Source organism: Canis lupus, chromosome X (assembly GCF_011100685.1).
Source record: "Canis lupus familiaris isolate Mischka breed German Shepherd chromosome X, alternate assembly UU_Cfam_GSD_1.0, whole genome shotgun sequence".
NCBI classification, from domain to species: Eukaryota; Metazoa; Chordata; class Mammalia; order Carnivora; family Canidae; genus Canis; species Canis lupus.
The window spans coordinates 93080607-93102200 of record NC_049260.1 but is presented as its reverse complement, the minus strand read 5'-3'; the positions used below and the strand labels follow the sequence as shown (position 1 = coordinate 93102200).

The following is a 21594-nucleotide window of genomic DNA, read 5'->3' as shown; positions in this document are numbered from 1 at the left end:
GAAGGGATTCCTACAGCAGCTTAGTTTCTGAGTCAGACAAGGGAGTGGAAATATTTGTCTTTAATTGCAGTTACCATTAGAGATTTGCTCTGGGAGACCATTTGTGGCCAGATGTGCCTTAAAATCACTTAGCCAGGCTTTCATCAAGCAATTGCAGCTTCTCTTTGGATATTGGTTCCTTCTCTCCACCTCAAAGTTTCTCTTGGTGTTCTTTTTCTATACAAACAAATGGAACAATTTACACGAGGACTCGATGAAGAAAGGAAGTTTGCTCTGACAAAGTAGTCTTCCGTGAAACCAGAGCATAGAGACTACAAAAGGAAAAATGCTCAGAAACGAAACAACTTTTAGTTTCATCCTTCTGTGGTTAAACCCCAAGAGTCAAAAAAAAAATAGAGGGAAGAAGAAGAAAAAAGTTTTAAACTAATAGGCTGTCAGTTGTCAAGTTTTCCACCCACATGGCTGCCCAGTATTCCTGTGGGAAAATCAGTGGTACTGTCTAGAGAGAGGAAACCATACACTTCTTTTTTATTTCAATTTATTGTTGTCAACAATTCCTCAATACAATAATAATGTTTTCTACATGAAGATTCCCAGCAAATAGATGCCTAAGGAAAGTTACTTTAGGATAATGATTTCGGAGGGGGTGTGAAATCATAAGTCTAGCATGGACAAAACCACGAAGGCATTTGGAAGTAGTAATTCTCATTGACAATAAAGTAAAGCCAAGTGCATTGCAACAGATGGTATGCAAATCAAATCTTGGTATGATACAGTATGGGGGATGATTTTAATTAATCCACTGGAAGTTTATTGAACTGTTAGAATTCCATTTTAGTGAGTATATATTATAATATCCAGTTCTGTGTGATAAAGCTATTTTTTTCATGTCCCAGCTGACAACCCAAACCATCCTAGTACTATTCAATACTGCTTGGAAACTGTGGATACAATGGATTCCACTGAATGAGAAATACTGTATGACAAAAGATTCATAATTCCTTGTCTGTGTAATAGTCAACGCATTTAACAGGATAATGTATTATGTATAAAATATAGCACCAGTAATTGAATTCCTGTGAAATGTTAACTATTCTAACCCAAATTTGACATATGTTTCAAAATGTTTGGGATATCATCCATTGATTTTTAAAAAGATGGTACTTCCTGGTAAGCAGCAGCTCAGAGTAGAAAGAGCACTGGACCTGGAGTCAGATGCAATGCAGGTTGTTTTCTCTAAACACTCTAATATCCTTTCCAGATCTAATGTTCTATTATCTTTTACTACTGAATCTTGAGAGTTTGATTACTTGAAGTAATCTTGAAATGGTTTTAAAGTTATCATCTTCAGGTATTTTGTTCTTTTTCAAGATTAGTTTTGAAAATTGAATTTGATAAGGACAGGGGTTGGGAGGAGACAGTTTTGTTGTTTGTATTTTTCACATATCTGCTGTCGAATATTTTATCACTTGTTAATAGAGGTCAGCTCCCTTCTACTCTGTTGACAAGAGTTGGAAAGTGGGAAGGAGATTCCAAAGAGCAGCCACAGTGCTTTCTGCCACAAATGAAGAGAAAAACACTATCTGAGAGACTAGATTGGTGTGGTGTGTTTAAATAACTGGCTCAAATTCCCCGAGATCAAATAGCTTAGAATTTCTTAAGAGAGTTCACTTAAGCAAATGTTGCTTTTGTTCTCAGATTTCCTTCTCCCCAACTCCACTTATGTTTACATCTCCACATGGGTGTCTGACCAATAGGAATCACAAGCTTTAAATTGATCACATCTTGCTCTCCAATCTTGCTTCTCTCTTGTATTCCCAGTCTTGATCAACAATATCACCATCACACCTGTTCTAGCCAAGTTCAAAACCTTGGTTCCATTCTTGACTCCTTCTTCTCCCTCATTGCCCACTCCCCAGTCTTGCCCTCTTCAACCCATTTTTCACACTGTGGCTGCCAAAGTGCTCTTTCTAAAGTGTAAATATGATCACAGAGCTTCCCTGCTTAAAATACCTTGATGACACCTTTTCACCTACTGGATTAAATTCAAAGTCCTCTTTCAGTACCTGTACACCTTTCTAGCTCAATCCCCTGCCACTCCTGGCCATTCCTTTGAGCTCCTTACACTCCAGTTACATGAACTGCTCCCAGTTACCCAAACACACCATGGTATTTCGTATTTGTGACTTTGCATGTGAAATTTCCTCTGCTACTTTCTCAGCTCAAGTTACGTTTCCTCATGTTCCCATGGCATTACCACATACTAGTTTTATAACTTGTCATACTAGTTCATAGTTACTTCTTTGCTTGTTTGTCTTCACTACCAGACTGCCAGTTCCCTGTTTTGGGAGAAGATAAACATTGTAGAGGAGATTCAGACTCTGGATGCTTCTAGGTGGCATTTAAGCTTACTTTGGACCCTGAGACACTATGCAATGCTCTAATGCTCACTTTTTCTCCTTGTCCCAGCCCTCCCCCTGGTGGAGGTGTTAAGAAGCAGTGGAATGGTCGCATGGCCAAAGATAAGACAAAGCAGCCTGGCTGATCCACAACCTGGATCTCTATAGTGCTTAATTACTATCTGCCTCCTATCGTTTTCTAGGCAAATGAAACGCTGGCAGTGGGCCTTGGGTTTTGGGTGGCCTGGCAGGAGCTTTCTGTCTTACGATGGATCAGTAGGAAGAGACTGAGATTTCAATCCCCAGAGCTGTAGCTGGGGACCAACATGCCCATCCCTGATGATCTCAATGAACATTATACTGCTGTCAAGCAAATAGCCCAAGAATAATTAACAGGTGAAGATCTTCCTTGCTTTCTCCTTTGCCTGAAGTTGAAAGAAACCTGTGTGCAGGAATGTTTGCTTTTGGATGACCACACCTCAGAGCAAGGAATCAAATGCCAATCACATCCACATGGTAGGTATTCTCCCCAATTGCTGTGGACCCCACCTCCCAGAAAAGTCATAGGAAAGGTCTTCATTTCTATTCCAGAACGATATCCAGTTAGCACTGCTTTCTGGCCCAGTTGAAGATAACCTAGTCTTCAAATCAGTATTATTTAGTTGCCCATTTGAGGCAGCCAGTTCCTCAAGCACCCTTAGATATAGAGTTCTCTAGGTATGGTAGCCCTGAGTGTATTCCAAGTTGATATGATTGGTGGTTCCCAGGGAAGGAACTTGCCAGGCAGGTTGAGAAAAGAAAAAAAACTTATCGGCCTGATTGGGAGGACTCTCACCTCTAAAAACAACAAAATTTTACAAAACACGATGAGTTTAAAATTATCATAGCAATTCTCCTTCATGGCTCTTGTGAATTTTATCAGATACTATGTTTACACTATGGTGAGACTTCTAGCAGCAAGAACGGGTTTTAGTTTTAAGTCGCGGGGAAAGGAAATTAACATCATCTATTTGTCATCAGGAGAGACTACCTTTGAAAAATCAATCCCACAGTATCATTTTATACATATGTCAAAGGCAAGGAAAGATGATCTGCTGTCTTAGGTGTCCATCTGGCTGTGTCCTGATCGAAGAAAAAGAATCCAGGTACTACCAGGGGTACATGAAATAAACAGAAACAGAACAAGCAGGAGGCCCCCGCACAGTTCTTAGGTTTCTATGTTCAGAGTAAAGATCACCCTCCCCACAAAACGATCATTGATGACATCATTTATGATGCCTTTGCCCTTCAGCTGGCACTGTACAGGCACTGCTTGGTTCTTCACCACGTCTGTAAAGTGCATTGCCACCAGCGGGGAGGTGTAGTTAACCTGTAGGTGGAAGAACAATGAATCCTAAGTGGGAAGAGGGGAGGGGGTGGAGTGGGTAACAGGATAGAAGCGATCAGATATTCAGTGCAAGATGGGATAATCCTCACACAGGGAACTGAGTGAGTCCTATGAGGCCAAGTCGCAAATGGCTAAAGCCACTGACATGCTCTCTCTCTGCTCTGGGACAGTGGGGAAATGGCATGTTTCTCCTGTAAGTCACTGTCAGATGTCTGATTGTCCTCTGGGGAAAACCAGTTCTAAGTCTATGTGATATGATTTTCTGGATATCAAACCACGAATGAAACCAGAACTAGTATCTTTCAAATGTTTCTGCTAAAGATGAAGCCTCACTCTATGACCCACCACCACTGCCCCAAGGCTTCACCTGGGAGAAACAGGCAGGTGTGATTATTTGGGTGTAATGGAGTGCAATGACAGTGATTTGTCTGCTCCTGGCTCTGCCGCTAATTAGCTATGTGTTTTGGGCAAGTCACTTTCTCTGAAGCCTAAAATCTCCGTCTGTAAACTGAAGGAGTGAGGCCAGACCATATCTGGGATTCCTTCAGATATGGAAAGGAGCGTTTAAACTAGGAATTGGTAGAGGTAGCACCTGGTCTTGGCCAGCTGCTATTCATCCTGCTGTCTAATGCTGCTCCCTAATTCTCAGAGATTCCAGACAGCCCTTCCTCTGTCTCTGAGCCCTTTCTGACAGCAAAGACTGAAAAGGATACAGGCTTACGTGAGTCAGTTTGCCGTAGTAAGGGTAGTAGCGAAGGTCAAAAGAAGCCGACTCTGGGTAGTAATTGATGGATCGGATGTCATTTTCATCGCCTCTCTGTAAGTAAAAGCAGGTGTATGTGGGATGCTGGGTCCCTCCGTGGGTTGAAGCCTGAGCTCAAGGGGCCTGTGCCCCAGGTGAACTCACCATGTGACCCACAACCAACTGTCCCAGGAAGACCCATGAAAGCAGAATGGGGCATAGCTTACCCCACACCTATATCCCCAGAGCATTTCCAGAGGGAGACTGTGCCTTGGTTTTCAGTTCCAAGAATATTGAATGGAAGGCCTAGACTGAGGAGGCCAAACATGCTCAATATAGTTCTGTACTGCTCCTAGGGGACCTAGACAGAAGGGCTCCAGAGGGCTTGCAGTAGCTGGTGCTGCTCTAGCAAGAGGGCCTACCATGCCAGCCCCTCTCCAAGAAAATCATCCTGGGGCTGGCACCCAGTCTTGGACTTTGAGGCAGGTATAAGTTAGAACATGTTTAGTAGGGGTACCTGAGTGGCTCAGTTGATTAAGTGCCTGCCTTTGGCTTAGATGGTGATCCCGGGGTCCTGGGATGGAGCCTCACATTGGGCTCCCTGCCCATTGGGAAGTCTGCTTCCCCCTCTCCTTCTGCCCCTCCACAACCCTTGCTTGTGCACACACGCAATCCTTCTCTCAAATAAATATATAAAATCTTAAGAAAAAGAACATGTTTAATAAATTCCATGCCACAACAACCTTCACATTGTGGGCTCAGTTCTGTTGGAAGTCAGACAGTCAGACCGATGCACAGGAATCTGATGTATAGGGACACATCCCATAAGTTTGGCCCACCAAAACTCATGTCTCTGACCACGTTCTCTATAGTGCTTAATTACTATAGAGGCAATCAGGGGGATGAGCAAGAGGGAACCAGGGCTGGAAAGATGAAATAAATAAGTCTAGCTTCATCATATCATGTCAGGTAGGGGACGGACCTTTCTGCCTATGAATTAGGCTTGCCTTATATGGCGGAGGTCTGGGGGCTGATAAGGGACAGACAGTGCATCACTACTAGCAAATCACTCACTGGGGTCATGTGATTACTTCTTTCAACACAGTGTAATCGTTCCTAGTATAATTGGAGCTCTCCTTAATTTATTCTAGTGATTACCTTATCCTGCTTTATTTCCACAAGTGGGTGTTGATTTTGACCAGTTGATTATTATAGAATGTATAAAGACTCTTAATATTTCTTGTTTTCGTTTTAAAGGACAGTTCTCAGCAAGGTTCTATGTCAGCTGAAAAATGAATGGCTTCTACTAGAGAACTATAAGCAGGACTCAAGCTAATTAATATACTAGTTTAAGATTGTGTTGGTCTTTATGATTTACTTACATATTCTTCTAGAAAGCGATGCAGTTCACGTTTGTGAATAATCCGTGGAATCAGTTCCACTAATTTGTAGTCACACCTCACATGTGTGTATATTTACACATACTCATGTACATGTGAACAGAATGAATGTCCTTCGATCTTGTTCACAGGGCAAACCATATCCTGACCTTTCAACATTCATCTTCAGCGTCAGCACCTCCCATGTGGAACTAACCTTTCCCTCCTCAGTGTCCCCACTGCACTTTTCATAGCAGCTGTAATATTTGATTGCCCTGATTTCAGAGACAGAGTCGTATTTATCTTGGCACCCCCAACACCTAGCAAAGTACCTGGTATATCATAAGTGATCAATAAATGCTTGCTGAATGAATGTTGCCTCTTGCTGCTTTCTGATCTAGCACCATCAAGACTGGAGTTTTGAGCTGTATTTCTAGAACTAAGAATGGGATTACCTGGCTTCACACATTAGTGAGACAACTGTCCAGGGCTGGGGGTACAGTGGATGTTATGAAACAGGAGGGAGCTACCACTTCCAGTTTGAGAAGCAAACCCAAGATCTAGGGCTTCTTCCTACAAAGGAGCTAATTGGTGCAGATGAGATAGGAGTTAATGGCCCCTCGAAGGGCAGTTAATTAGCATATTAATGGAGTTCTGTTTATACTTCCCTTGTAGTCATTTGTTATTGCAACACGCAGTGCCACTGGTCATTGCTGCAAAAAGTGAAATTCTGTTTTAAAAGCAGGGACTAATGGCTCTAATGAAATCTGTTTGTTTAGTTCAAAGAAAAAAGTAATTAGAGCTAAAAGCAAAAGTGTAAACAGAATCCCAATTAATGACGTGGCACATTATCATTCCCTGCTGTGGCCCCTAACAGGTTCATTGTTTGGCTTTCACAGGTATAAACTGGCGCGCACACGCAGACACACTACACACACACACACACACACACACACACACACGAATTGAATGCTTTCTGGCAAGAAGAAGGCCTGAAGGTACTAAAGGGACTTGTAGTTATGAAAAAATGAACCCTTTCCCTAACCCATAGCCAGTCAGTCATCCATAGTGAAGCCCTTGGAAGGGATGAACCACCTTTTTGCATAAAACCAATGTGCTAGCCATACTCACTCAAAAAGGCACCTTACCTGAACTTTGCAGGACACTTTCACAGGATCCCCAAGCTCAGGACGAAAGCCTACAATCTAGCAAAGGAAAACCAGCATTGTTGTTACTGTCTTCACATCATAAAACAAAACGGATTGGACAGTGAAAATGGGACTTTTCTAAATCCCCCTGAAGCCACCACTTCCTTAGGCATAAACGTAATCTATTTTGCCCTCATAGGAATATCACAAAAAGCAAAATATGCAAAATATCTTCAGAGTTGCGCAGCTCAGCTTACTCATTACACTGTTACCTGATGTTCATACAGAGAACCCTGAAGATGTAAAGAACTTTCTGGTTTGAAGAGGTATGTACTTGGGAAGGCTCTACCACACCTCAGGCATGGCAAGAGAGGAAGAAAATGTATTTCTTATAAGAATTGCCCCTCCCTACTGCCACCATGTCAGTCCCTTGTTGCAAACAGCTCAGGACCTCATTGCTGACAGAGGGCATCAAGGGCTGGTTTGGGATGGGGGAGAAGAGTGGACATAGGAAGTACTCAGGGAGAAAAAGGTATTATTGTTTGATAGGTTTGTCCCATTGTTTGTATTACTGATGCTGTCAGTAAAAGTGACCACACTTGCAGTGTGTGGAGACAGAGCCCAAGAGAAATGGAGTGGCCAGAGCCCTCCTACCCAGCTCATCCACCTATTATCACCGGAGTATCAAAGGCCAGTATACCCGGTTCATCTTTAGAAGGATGCAGGGCTGTCCCGTAGAGTAGCCAAAAGTAGGGTCCTCCAAGCCAGAGCAGTTCTTGAGGAAGGAGCGCTTAAACTGGCAGGCCTTCTTGTCTTCATCCTCATCGCCATCTTGGATGAAGTACTGCCCCGGGGGACAATCTACATTCATCTCCTCTTGAAGACTGTCATTGTAACCTAAGGTGAGCGTGTGGGTGGCAAAAGGGTACGTTAGACAGGTGCTACAGAGGAAGGCCACGTTTCCAGTAGTCCTCCTCCCTAGTTTCCTGTCTGCAGCTTGCTTGTACTCCTCTGAAAGCCCACTTGGCCTGGCCTAGGCTCTGTGACCCGGATCGGTGCCCAAGGCCCTCCATCAATCAGCCTCTCTCCTGGAAACCTTTTGGGCTCATCCCCCTTGGCCCACTTTGATTGCTTCTCCTTCCTTCTGCACTTGGGAATATCTATCGCCGGGTCATGTGCTGGCCACTTTATAACTGCCATTTTCCCTTATTTCTTTTCAGCTATGGCACATCGTAATCTTGGAGGGCTGCTCCTTCTACTCTTGGAAGAGGAATAGGCACGTAGCAGACAGATTTTGGAAGAGGGACTGAATCGTGTCACAGTGGGGCTTATATAAGGAAGTGAAGCTCTTGGGTGAAATCTCTTTAAGGTCAGTCTAGGACACATCTCCTGTGAGGTCCACAAGAGACACCTGATGCAAGAAAATGAGAAGTGTGTGCTGTGGGGCAGGAGGAAGGGAGAGGAAGAGAAAGAGGGAGAAAGAGAAGAAAAACCAGCTTCTGGTCCTTTACAGAGGGAAGTTAGCACCGCAAAATAGAAGCTTAGATTGAGAGACAGAAACCAACGACAAGATGTAGGGTCTCCCCCAAGAAGGTGAGAAGGTGAGATCTTGTCTGTCGAGACCCGAGGCACTCAGAGTTCACGTCACATGTGTCCAAGGTATACACATCGGGAAAGAGAGTTGAAGAGGGCTATCTGGGATCCCTGGGTGGCGCAGCGGTTTGGCGCCTGCCTTTGGCCCAGGGCGCGATCCTGGAGACCCGGGATCGAATCCCACGTCGGGCTCCCGGTGCATGGAGCCTGCTTCTCCCTCTGCCTGTGTCTCTGCCTCTCTCTCTCTCTCTCTCTCTCTCTCTCTCTCTCTCTGTGTGTGTGTGTGTGACTGTCATAAATAAATAAAAAAATAAAAAAAGAAGGGGGCTATCTGTGAGCTCACTCTTTGGACTACCAGATAGATGCCATGGAACTGGGCTTTGGAAATTACTACATTATTTCCAATCTGGTGTTAAACGACGGAGTCCAGTTAGTCCTGTTAGGTCCAGCCCTCCTGCACTCATGTTCTTAGCCACTTAGTTTATCGGAGGAGATTGTGTACCTATACGATTTACCAGTGGTGAAACTCCAAATGTACTGCTGGGTCTGCATCTAGACAGGTTGTGACTCCAGTTTAATATTATTAAGAAGCAACTGGGAATTTTAAATCAATTCTGATTATGGTTAAGTCTTTATTTTTCCTTCAACAAAGCTACATTTGATTCAAGGCTTTGTTTTAATCTTTTTTTTTTTTAGCACAAGAACTATGTTCAAATAATAAGTTTCTAAATAGAAGCTCTAATCACGTGCTCGTTGTTTCTCTTGAGGTAGTTCCATTAAAAATAATGTGACATGGGCATGACCCTTATTGCAAAATCCCAGTCCTCCTGGGAATGAAATTGATACTCTGGGATGCTATTTCAGAGATGTGTTCCTTTTAAATAGGGCATGCTATCTACACGTAGCAACTAAAAACCCACTGCTTTCCCTAATGTTTTCCATCTCTGTCATTAGGTCAGAATTGGTATTTCTCTAGCTTCTCAGACGGATTTCCTCCGCAGAGATTCTGGCAACATGCTTGTAATAGTTCACAAACAGTTTGAAAGAAAAGAAGATATTGTGCTGGCTATGATGCCCAAAACATTTTTTGAGCTCAAAAAGGAACAACATGGACTCAGAAAGGACCCAGCTCCCCTCATTTCACAGGTTAGGAATCTGAAACTCAGACTTACCCAAAAGGACACTGAGCATAACTGATAATAAAGCTGAGTTTCTAACTCCTGGTCATAGGGCAGCAAGCAATTACAAAAAGCAGTGTATTTCTCAAGCTTTAAAGTTTATACAGATCACCTGTGGCTGTTGTTCAAGTGCCAGTCCTGATTCCACAGGCCTTGGGGTGGGGCCTGAGAGCCTGCCTTTTTAATAAACTCCCAGGGGATGCTGTTGCTGCAGATCCTGGACTACACTTCCAGTAGCAAGGGTGTCAAAACCACGGATGTGGGTTTAAACACTGGTTCGGCTGCTGGGAGACTTTTATCATGTTACTTCCCCTTTCTGAGCCTCAGTCGCCTCGTTTGTAGAATAGAGATGGTAGATATTTTTTAATGTAGGCTCCACACCCAGTGTGGAGTCCAATGCGGGGCTTGAATTCACAGCCCTAGGATGGAGACCTGAACTGAGATCAGAGGTCAGACACTTAATCGACTGAGCCACTCAGGCGCCCTGATGGTGGATTTTTCTATGCATGAAATGACAAGGGACGCCTGGGTGGCTCGGTGGTTGAACGTTTGCCTTCAGCTCAGGGCATGATCCCGGAGTCTCGGGATCAAGTCTCGCATTGGGCTTCCTGCATGGAGCCTGCTTCTCCCTCTGCCTATGTCTCTGCCTCTCTCTCTGTGTCTCTCATGAATAAATAAAATCTTTTTTAAAAAAGACAAAATTTATGCATTTACATAGCGCTTCCCATCACATAAGAGATTGTTTTTCTCTTAATTCAGTGCACATTCTACTGCCCCCTATGCCCCTCCTCCACTCCCCCACCCCCCAACGCCCCACCAATTCAGCCAGGAAGGGACAACCAAACCAATCCAACTGGCTTTTTTCCACAAATAATTGGTGCAGCAATGTTAATACACTGGGGCTCTTCTCTGATAGCTGGATCGATACAGAGCCTGTGTGCTCCGTGTCGAACCTTAACCAAACTGCTCCCTGGTTTTTAGTCTGTGGAAGGGCTTCTCAAAAAACCACTCATTTGTCCTCAAGAGTGTGTCTGATGACCCTACAGAGATAGGCATCTTGCAAACATTTGTTATCAAAATATTGGAGTGACGGTCACCCAGAGATTCTTCCTCTAACTCCCTGCCGGGATGCTATTAAATCAAGACCCCTGTTCTCTTCCATCAAGATGGCCCATCTCTGAGAAAGGAGAAAGGAATTCTCTTACCTTGAAAGAGTATAGGAAGCAGGAATCTTCCCATGCTGGAGAACACTCTTCTTTTCTCATCACTACCCACTCCCATGGAATGATCTTTTATAATTGATCATCATTGAGCCATCTGGATGTGCCCGGAACATAACTAGGTGCCCGCGAATGTTTAAGAAAAGGAAACAAGTTCTCTGCCCTGATGAACTAAGCATCTTAATGGAGAGTTGGCTTATGTGCTTTCAAGACAACATACGATCACAAGCTAGAACAGTTTTGATTGTGTATACAGGTGCTGAGAGGGATGCATAGTAGGGAAAGACCAGGATGGGCTGGGGTTAGTAAGAGTGGGATTTCTGGTGAACTGTGAATTTTGATCCCTCCCACCCCAACCCGTGCACCCAACCCATCACCTTTCCAAAGAGATTTCCCCCACTCAGAAGCACTTACTTACCCTGGAGAAAGCCATTTAGACTAATGACATAATGCTGCCAAGTGTCAGGTTCAGAAACGTTGAAGTTGAAGTTAAGGCTATGGGCGAAGGGTCTAATCATAACTCCTGGCAATGAAAACAAGTCTTGGATATATTAACCCATTCTTGGGATAATTTTTTTGTATCGATTCCCATGAAATCACTACCCGCCCCAGGCAATCAAAATAAAAAGGACCATAATTTGCCAAATACCATTTTACTTTTACTCTTAATGATTGAATCCCTAAGTCATTACTGGGAAGAGCCAAAGTTAATTGAGGCTGAACATGCGGTGCAAGCAGATTTCTCTCCAGCAAATTTGGGCAGCACAGGGCACTTGGGCACTCACCAGGAGGCTTCACCCTCTCGGTGAAGGGCGGCATGTAAGGACTGATGGTCAGGAAGAGCGTGTACATGCAGAGGGTAATCACAGCGGCCAGGGAGGCATAGAAGAAGAAGTAAATGACTAAGATCAGGCCTGCAGAATAATCAGAGATGAGAGTGGTCAGCGCTTGCCGACAAGCTCTGCCTGCCTCCTCACTCGAACTCATGAACCAGAATCCACCCCAACAAATGAGACAGCTTTTATTTTGTTTTTGTTTTTTCACACTCCCCAGATTCAGTATGTCCTTGCTTGTTCCAATTTCACCAATTTGGAATTCATGAGAATTTTCGTGTCGGAGGTCTGATTGCAGTGTGTACCTTTACAGCATCTCCGATGGAAGGGCTTGTGGAACAGATGATGGCCATGAGCAAGATTACCGGGGAGTGGAGTTGAACATACTGCAGAGGGCACATTGCTTGGGAGTCCTCATTAAAGCAGGTGCCCTGAAGAGTCCTAGCGGCTTGGCTCCAGTGATTATATGTGTTTGCAGGTGATGAAAACAGCATTTCTTTTTGCATAGCTTATAATTCAAACTTTTGATTAATTTCCGCTGGACTTGCCTCTACTCTAATCAAGGCAAAGTGAGTCCTCACCCTACTTATTTCAAGTCATATTCATCTTTAGCAAAAGTTTGAGTGGCTCATGCTTTCCATAAAGAACACATGACAGGGAAGGAAGGAGGAAGAAAGTGTACTTCATTATTGGTGCTTGCTACCTGTGAGCTCTGCCTGTGAGCTTGGGCCAGTTCCAGAACCTCTCTATACCCCACCAAGTCCTCACAGGCAAAATGGGAACAAGTCTAGTACTTAACCTCATAACACTGAAATACATCCCTAACAATATCTGAAATTCCGCTTCTGCTTGCATCCTATCCTGACCTTACCATTGCTTTGCTGTTTCATCTTGGACATGCTGCTTGCCTCTCTGGGCCTCAGTTTCCTCATCTGTAAAATGAGGACGACAGTAGGACTTCCTTCTTAGCATTGGACGATGCATCTAAATAGCATAGCACAGAGCCTGGCAGATACCAAGTGCTCTTTAAACGGCAGGACCTCACCACTGTTCTTATTAATATGATTACTGCTGTGGGACCAGAAGCACAGCAGTGTGAATCCCTCCTCCGTGGGCTGTATTGGAATCATGTTTGCCCCAAGATGAGGCAGTGCTGAGTAAGGTGAATGAGCACGAGGCAGCTGCTGAGGACTTTTCAAGTCCTCCTTGGGGCCTTCTCAGGCAACAATATCTGGCTCCACTCACAGCACTAACATGATGTTGGAACGACAGATTTGAACTGCATCACGAACCAAAAACCGGAACAAACTACATAACTTTGCTGTACCCAAAACTGAATCCAAATATTAATTTTTAAATCGAACCATGAACCAAATAAAATTAACCAAAACGGGGGAGGGGAGAGGAGGGACGGAGGAAGGGAGAAAAAAGATCCTCAGGCATCCAACTGAAAATGGAGCCTTGATGTTTTATAAGGTGAACTGAGGCAGAACTGGGACATGGACACATGAACTCAGCTGGAATCCCTGGAGAAGAAACCGTGCCTGTGTGCCTGCGATACTTGGCTACTGCCCACCAGCTGCCCCAATGTGCTGTGTCCTGGGCCTCCTCCTCCTTCCTAAACCCCCATCCCTGTTCCTGGGGACAGGTCAATGGCTGGAACCCATCCTCGGGGACTAGAAGACTCAGTTTCAGGGATGAAAGGAAAGCAATAGAATACAGGTACATTCCATTGGGGATATCTTCCATCTTGCCTAGGATGTGTGGCTAGGAAGTGTAGAGGAGAGAATGGCACTAGCGGGGAGGGCCCTGAGCCTTACCCAGGAATCTGTGCCCTGAAGTCTGTGATAGGCTAACAAACACAGCTTCCCGACCCCCATCCCCACCAAGAAAGATCAAGCACCATACCTTTCGGAACCCATTGATCCCTCCAACTTTTTCTGCTCTGGATGTTCAGGTTTTACTTGGGCCACTCCTCTAGGTAATCCAGGGGTCTCTCCTGAATACTTTACCCAAGCTTGGATAGACCAGGGTATCTTAGCTATAGTAGGTACCCACAATCCACATTCTTTATTCCTCCCACCGAAACATCCCATCAGGTTCTGAGACGCTACCCATCAGGGCCTCGCTCATCACTACGGTTCACGAAGACAGTGTGGTCTGGCAAGAGAACAAACCCTGGTGTTCATCTGACCTGGGCTTGAATCCCAGTGCTGCCACTTAATAACTGTGTGACTTTAGATAAATTACTTACCCTCTCTAAGCCTCAGTTTCTGCATCTGTAAAATGGGGATAATAATATTACTACCTCATATGGTTCTTGTCAGTATCCAATAAAATAACAGATAGTTCCTAAAAATAGAAGTTGCCCAGCTACCAAAGGAAAAACCCAGAATATAATCATAGGCTGGGTGAATATGTTGGTCATGTTTATGTGCAGGCTGGGATAGGGTTAGTAAATGCTCAAGTGGGCACCTAAGTTTCAAGCAAGAGGGCGGCAAAGCATATGCTCGGTGGCCTAGGCATTAACATCACCACATGACCCTTGCCCAGGCATAGCCCAATAGCAGAAGCCTGAGTTCCTAGACTCTCCTGAGACCTGCCATCCAGAGGCCTGGATATGGCCTACCATGCAGTGTCCCCACTGTCATATCTTCCCCAGGCACTTGAACCTTTCTCCTCCATCACTCTCTTTTGGCCTATGGATGATTCTCCACAGGGACAGTGTGGATCAGATCATCTGGTGAAGTTCTAATGGCTGGCTATTTAGGGGTTAAAGTATAGCTTTCTCTCTCTCTCCCAGAATCACACTTGCATTTCACAAGGCCTGTTTTCCCAGTCTTCTTTAGGCAAGGGAGAAACAGCTGTGCCCCCCTTTGGAGCCTCAGTGAGTGTCCAGCGTTTGCAGCTTCCAGAACGTTGGAATGTTCCTTGAATGGTACATTTGTTCCAGTTGAGAGCTTGAAGGATAGGCAGGGGTGGGGCTGGGAACTGGGGAGGGGTGAAGGGAGGTGGGTGTTGCTCAGAGCCCCACACCTGCTATTCCTAATTCCAGGAAGGGAGGGCTGGCCGTTTCACCCTGATGGAGCTGAATTAGAAACATAAACTAGGAGGGAGAGAATTCTCAGCCAAAGGAGCCTTTGGAAGGCATGACCATCAACTTTAGCAGCCTAGACCGTGGACACTAGAGGACTCTTATTTCATCCATAGAGTCATCTATTTTGTCCTTCTCCTGTGGGCTAACTGAATGCCAAACCAGCAGCTGCTCCTTTTCTGAGCCTCGTAGAGTGTGGCAAGTGTGAATTTTACCACAGGCTAAATCTCCTGAGGAGAAGGCTCAGCATTAATTGTTCAGGAGGTGAGTAGGACCCAGGGAGTGGGATGCTGGGGAAGTGGTGAAGTTGAAGTGGTGGCAGTGTGTGGTACAAGGTGGCACAGCTAGGGGTGCCATTCTGCCATTGATGGAGCACTACGGGGGGCTCAGCCGTAATCACCAGAAACAACCGCTTTAAACCTAATTTCTCTGTGTACACCGTGGGAGCCTAAAACACACACAAGCCAGCCAGGGCCAAGGGCAGCCCTCCTGGCTTTCCTTTTCTGACATTACTGGGTGAAACGATGAGATTTTGTAAACCCCACCCCCTACCCCCAGTCAAGTTAGCGGGGACTGGGGTCTCACATCCTAGAAATAGTCTCTTGCATAGTACAGTTGACCCTGGAACAGTGCGGGGCTTAGGAGTGCTAACCCCCGTGCAGTCGAAAATCTGTGTCTAATTCTTGACTCCTCCAAAACTTAACTAGTAATAGCCAACTATTGACCAGAAGCCTTCCCAGTTACAGAAATAGTCAATTAACTCGTATTTGGTACGTTGCATGCATGATATATGGTCTTCTTACAATTAAGTAAGCTACAGAAAAGGAAATCTTGTGGAAGAGAAAATATATTTACAGCACTATGCTGTGTTTGTGGGAAGAAAACAAACAAACCAACCGCCTGTGTGGAGCAGTGCCATTCAAACCTGTGTCGTTCAAGGGTCAACTGTGCTTTCAACTTGACAATTGGAGCATCTGACGGGGGACCTCAGGCTGATCATATGGGGAGAGACAAGGTAGGGACTGTTGCCCTCATTTGGCAGGTGAGGAAAACCGAGGCTCAGAGAGGGTCAATGATGAGCCCAAGGTCACACAGATAGAAAGTGAAGGGGGTGGGACTTAAGACACCAAAAATAAATAAACACATAACGAAACAAAACAAAAAAAACCCTGTGCTCTTTCAACTCATTCTTACTGTCTCTCTGCATCGCAAATGAAGTTGAGCCCAGTGGCTTTCAGCTCCATAATCCAGTTTGTTTACCTATTTTGGAGTTTCTTCCAAAGGGATCTGCCCGCAGTCCAGGCATTTCCCGAGGCACTGAGCCCTTCACGTGAAATCTAAGAGAAGTTTGCAGACAAGCCCATCCAACGTATGGTAAAGGAGTCCTGGACACCAAGCCAAAAGCAAAGGACACCCGACTGGGGCATTGGGACAACTGGGACTTACTCCAACTCTGACCTGTTCGGGCCAGAGACATCCTTTTCTCCGGGTCCCACAGGTATTCGTTCACGATCTGCCATTTCTGCCACCAGGCATTGCCTGTTGGCTGACCCTGACCCTTTTCCTCCTCCTTTTCCTCCTCTTCTATCTCCTCTTCCTCCTCCTCCTCTTCCTCCTCCTCCTCCTCCTCCTCCTCCTCCTCCTCCTCCAAATCGGGTACCACCATCACCCGAGCCTCTTCTTCAGCTTCTTCCTCTTCATCTGCTAAGTAGTTCTGGTTCACTTCATCTTGATCGTCCTGGAATGGTGACAAAACACAGTCCTCCTTTTGAGAAAAATTTCCAATGGCACATCCCACCAGCGAAAATCAATGAAAAACGACTCAATATTCGGAGATGCTTCAAATTTCCGCTTCCCTGTATACACACCCATTGTTACAAGAGGCACATTTTCTTTCTCTCCACTCTTGGAGGAAATAGCCTCTCTAGGACCCATTTTGACCCAATATTCTTTCCACAGAGGTGTAAGTTTTATTCTCAGCTGCAGGCCTTTGGGCTCTTCCCCTAGGACTGCCTATGTCACCACTCCATCCTGGGGCCTCGACCTCCTGCTTAACTTTGGCTTGTCAGGGCGGAGCTGAGCCCAGCAGGGAGGACGGGGTTGTTTCAGACTCGAGTCCACCATGGCAAATTCTGAGTCCAAGCCAGCTCTTTCGTCTGTCCTGTTTACTTGCAGGAGCTCAACCTGACCATCCCAAGTTGTAGCCAAAAGTAGCCTGGGACAGACAGCAGGAGGAGAGGCCAGAGGCTGTACCCCTCCTCGAAATTTAGACTCTTTTCCTAGCAGAAGCAAATCATAGGGGTTTATTTGCTGCTTCTCTGACTGCTGCCTGAGCTGGCACCTCTGCCTGCCTTAAGCTGGTTGAACAGACTACCTGAGGTCTGGAACCTCAACTGATACTTCCTGAGTCTCCCTCACCCCCACCCCCACCCTATACCCTAGGCAAAAATCCAGGCACGCAGTTAGTGCTCAGCACATATTTGTTGATTGACTGATTGCAGCCCTTGAGATCTGAAACAGTAATCTTCTCTGAGTGGTTCTAAGAAAATTAAGCAAAAAAAGAGAAACCCAGACTTCACCGACGGTATTTCAAATGCGTCCTAGCCCCAGGCAGGAGAGTTGGAGCTTTGCTCTTTGTGGATCTGCCAAGGCTCACTGCAGCAGCAGAAAATGAGGCCACCCTCCCTTCTCTCTGCTGTCCAAATGTGAAGAGTGGCGGGGCCTATGCACCTGTTGGGGTTGGATGTGTCCAGTGCCAGAGGCCAGGGGCTCCATGCTGCCCCCTCCCTGCCTGATTCCTCAAAGGCCGTTTAGAGGACACTCAGCTAAAAATGCTGCCATTAATGGAGGAGGGGGGTGCTCAGAAAATTGGATTGTTCAGGATCAGTAAAAGTGACACAGAATGACAAGGCTCTGCTCTCGGCGTTCAGTCTGCCCAGCACTCTCTCGCTCTGGATCATCAGCACTCTTGAATTGCTCTCAAATTTGTATCAATGTACATCTTTCTTTTTTTTAAGACTTTATTTATTTATTTGGCAGAGAGAGAGCACAAGCAGGGGGAGCAGGAGAGAGAGAAGCGGGCTCCCTGCTCCTTGCTCAGCCCCACCCTGATGCAGGGCTCCATCCCAGGACCCCAGGACCATGACCTGAACCAAAGGCAGACGCCTCACTGACTGAACCACCGGGAGCCCCTCAATGTATGGCTCTCTATCACACACCGTATTAGAACTGACAGGAACCTTGGAGATTCCCTTGTCCATCTGAGGCCCAGAGAGAGGACAGGCCGTAGCTACAGCCACACCGCAGGTTTGTGATCAAGTTGACAGCCTCAGAACCTGTGTGTCTTGTTACCCCGGACCGTGATATTTCTCCTCTGTCACACTGAGCACAAGTGCCTCGAGGTGGTTAACAGATTTATGGAGCACAACACTGTTCGATTCTGTGTTGCTGAGAGATTGCAGGTGTTCATAATCAAGGATTTCTGACCCTGACGTGGACTCACGGTACCAGGCTCAAGAGGATAACCCGTATCACTCAGTGTTGAATGGACTAATAAATGCTCTTCAATCTCTTTCACTCATGTGCGAACACAGGTACACATTTGACCTCCCAGGCTGCACTCTGAGCACCCAGGGGGCAGAGCTGATCTTCCCTAACCCCCCAGCATGGGGACCCACAGCTAGCTAACCAGTGGAGACTGAACAAGCCCCGGTGATAACTGCCAAACTTAAAACCTGAACCCGGGCACCAGGGAAATTGCTCTCACAAAGCTGGGCGTCCTAACTCCAACAGTCTTGTGCACTGTGGTGGGTAATCCTCACGGCCCCCAAACAATCTACTGCAACTGGGGAGCTCGGAGAATTTGAGGTGGAACGGTTTTATAGTCCTTTTATATCTTCTGGACAACTTCCTTTTCTCTCCCTGTCGCCTGCGTGCCTGCCCTGCACCTCTGCTCCACAGGGGAGGCAGCTGGCCTCGGCCTCAACCTGATCTTATTTGTAGATATGAGCTTTCATGATAATCCCATTAAAGATGGCTTGTCATTAAAGCCTTACCCTCCCGGGAAGAATTAACCTTCTCCGAGCTAATTTCCCCATGGCTCTCACACTGCCTGAGCTTCAGGAACCTCAAATATTCTTTTCCCCTCTCCTCTGATTCCAGAGATAGGAGAACGTCATATTGTACAAGAGAGGCACTTTTGTGCAACTATTTAACAGAATCCTGTAGGGAATCCTCTGGTAATGAGAGGGTCTGTTTTTGCCCGTTTCCTAAAGTGGCAGTGCCCTCATGTGATAGCATGTGTGAATGTGCTGGAATATAGTAGTGGGTGTGTGCTGGGGCCATCATGTTGCCCTAAAAGGGAAGAGTCTGAAGGGCAGAGGGTGGCTCCATTTTGAGCACTCTAAATATACAAACATATAAACATATAAACAAACAGTATGACCCAAAGGATAAATTTGTGTCCTGCATTGAGTAACGCTCTGTAAACATTTGAATGGTTGGTTAATTTTAAAAGAGAAATTAGCATACAATTAATCACTGCATTAAATAATTTTTAAAATTTGATCAGGTATTCCCTATAAAGGGCAAGATCACCTCCCACGCATTAAAAATCAAGTATTTCCCATAAAGGGCAAGCTCCTCTGATGCACTTGACAAATAACTGAAATGGAACACAACGCTTTAGCAACATTACAAAGAAAAGAAGCCAAGGAAGGAATAGTTCTATGTGTCCTACAGGTTGTGACTGCTCTGAAAACTGGGAGGGACTCTGGGAATGTGGGGAGAAAAAAAAAAAGACTCTACACGGTGTGGCTGAGAAGTTAAGAGAAGCCCACTGTAGGTTGATGTGGGGTTAGAAGGATTGTGTTTTCCTCTGCTGGCTGTTGACAGTCTCTACTTAACTCCCTGGTTATATAAGCAGCCATTTCCAGAGAAGAGTGTATTAAGCTTTGTTTCCTCCTGGGGCTCAGATCACAGCCCTCTCTGGGGGAGATTTCAAACTACACTCCCTCCCCCACCCCACAACAGGACTGCATGTGGCATATATTAACGATTTAGAGCAAAGTAAATGCAAAGAAACTGTGGGTTCAGAGAAATCTGTAATGCACCCTGGAGATAAATGGCGACAGCAGAGGGGCGTGTGTGTGCACGTGTGCAGGCGTGTGTGTGCCCGTGTGCATGTGTGTGGGGGGGTCAGAGTGGGGTGGCCGGCGGGCTGGCAACGGGTGGTGGAGGATCAGAGGGCTAGGGAGTTGCCTACTGCACATATAATAGAAAGAGCACAGGATTAGAAGTGAGGAAACTTGGCGTTCTCGCTGTGGCTCTTTACTAACTTGCAAGTCACTCCTGCGCTCTGAGCCCCAGCCGCCTCCTTTACATAATGAGGGCTTCTGGAGAGATGATGCCTAAGATTCCTCCCAGCTTCTATGATTCTATGATTTTCGCCATAGTTTGGAATTTCTGCTTTAGAAAAAGAGCAGCTGGGTTCCAAAGACGCTCCCACCCCAAGGGATTGAGACAGCTGGGTGGGCAGTGTCTTTCGCTCCTTCTTCCCCTTCCCTTGGCTCCTGGCAAAATCTCCTGCTATCCGACTGAAACCTCTACTCCCAGACTCCAAAAGGTCTGTTTGTTGAGATTCCAGACACCGCCCCCCACCCCACCCTCATCCCCCAAATTTTAGAAGGCGCATATTCTTTGGCATCTTCCCCTTTCCTGTCTTTGTTCCCTGGGAAGAGGGGCTTCCTCCTTCAGTGCAGCAGTTTGGAGTCCAATGGGGATGCCAGGAGCCACTGCTCGATCTTGAAATGATAGGCTTCCTTTAACCTTGCTGTTCCTGCCCAGGCTAAGGAGAAGTGGCCATCAGCCAAGACCTATGCAACCCCCGACCCACCCCACTCAAAAGGGGCAGCAGGATAGTCTGCTCCCCGGGACTCACAAGTCTGTAGCGATAACCGTAAGGAGAGGCCGGAGCCCTTCTGGACCGGAGCTGCCTTCTCATGGCTGTTCAGTGGGCAACGCCTTGGCAGCAGGCGAGGGGTGAGAGTTCTGGAGCTTCTGCTGGTACAGGAGACACTGGTTGCTGGGGACACTTGGCGCCTAGTAAAAGTGAACCCTCCTGGCATGAGCCCTTCCCCAAAATAATCTAACATGCCCCTTTCTCATTGGTTGGCCCATTCCCTGAATCAAAGGAAAGCCCTTATGGAAAAGCAAGCTCATCATTAGAGGGAGGGGGGAGATATTCTGGGTCACGAGGGTGAGAGGGTGAGCGACTCACCACCCCCCTCACCTCATGTCTCCACCCGCCCTCTGCCCTCCTCTAGCGCCCGAGGTACTATGGGCCCAATGGAAATCTTAGGTTGTGTTCTTTTCCATTAAGAGCTGAGTGTCAGCGTGTGCAGGAGGTGGGGTGTGGGTGGGCGTTGGGGGTGAGGGGACATGGCTGGGAATAACTTTCTTTTTTCATAAGACTGATCTCATGCAAAAGGATCTAGGGTGTCGGGAAAGATTCCCTTTGCTCTCCCCCCCCCCACACACACACCGAACCACCTACAATATTCCTTATTTGTGTCAATGTAGGAGCCCCTTGAAATGTGGATTATGCATTCTGATTTTAGAGGC

General features: G+C 46.1%; 1 protein-coding gene across 2 annotated transcripts; it reads right to left on the bottom strand.

Moving 5' to 3' along the window:
* Positions 1-511: 511 nt before the first annotated feature.
* ATP1B4 (ATPase Na+/K+ transporting family member beta 4) lies at positions 512-21170 on the bottom strand. 2 transcript variants are annotated; one of them, XM_038588209.1, is made up of 8 exons: positions 20912-21170; positions 16420-16711; positions 11832-11960; positions 11465-11569; positions 7756-7952; positions 7056-7112; positions 4508-4603; positions 512-3768 (listed from the first exon to the last, which is right to left on the bottom strand). In XM_038588209.1, the coding sequence occupies exons 1-8, from the start codon at positions 20972-20974 to the stop codon at positions 3607-3609; spliced, it is 1101 nt and encodes a 366-aa protein (XP_038444137.1). In that variant the 5' UTR covers positions 20975-21170; the 3' UTR covers positions 512-3606. The 2 variants fall into 2 exon arrangements, with proteins under 2 accessions (XP_038444137.1, XP_038444138.1); XM_038588210.1 differs by having other exon boundaries at positions 16432-16711.
* Between the last annotated feature and the right edge of the window lie 424 nt (positions 21171-21594).

Excerpts from the sequence above, each read along its gene's own strand:
- ATP1B4 (XM_038588209.1), bottom strand. The coding sequence starts at position 20,974 with ATGAGAAGGCAGCTCCGGTCCAGAAGGGCTCCGGCCTCTCCTTACGGT. Across the intron at positions 11,570-11,831 it reads CGAGAGGGTGAAGCCTCCTG|GAGTTATGATTAGACCCTTC; the intron begins GTGAGTGCCCAA and ends TTTCATTGCCAG. Across the intron at positions 7,953-11,464 it reads TCTAAATGGCTTTCTCCAGG|GTTACAATGACAGTCTTCAA; the intron begins GTAAGTAAGTGC and ends CGCTCACCTTAG.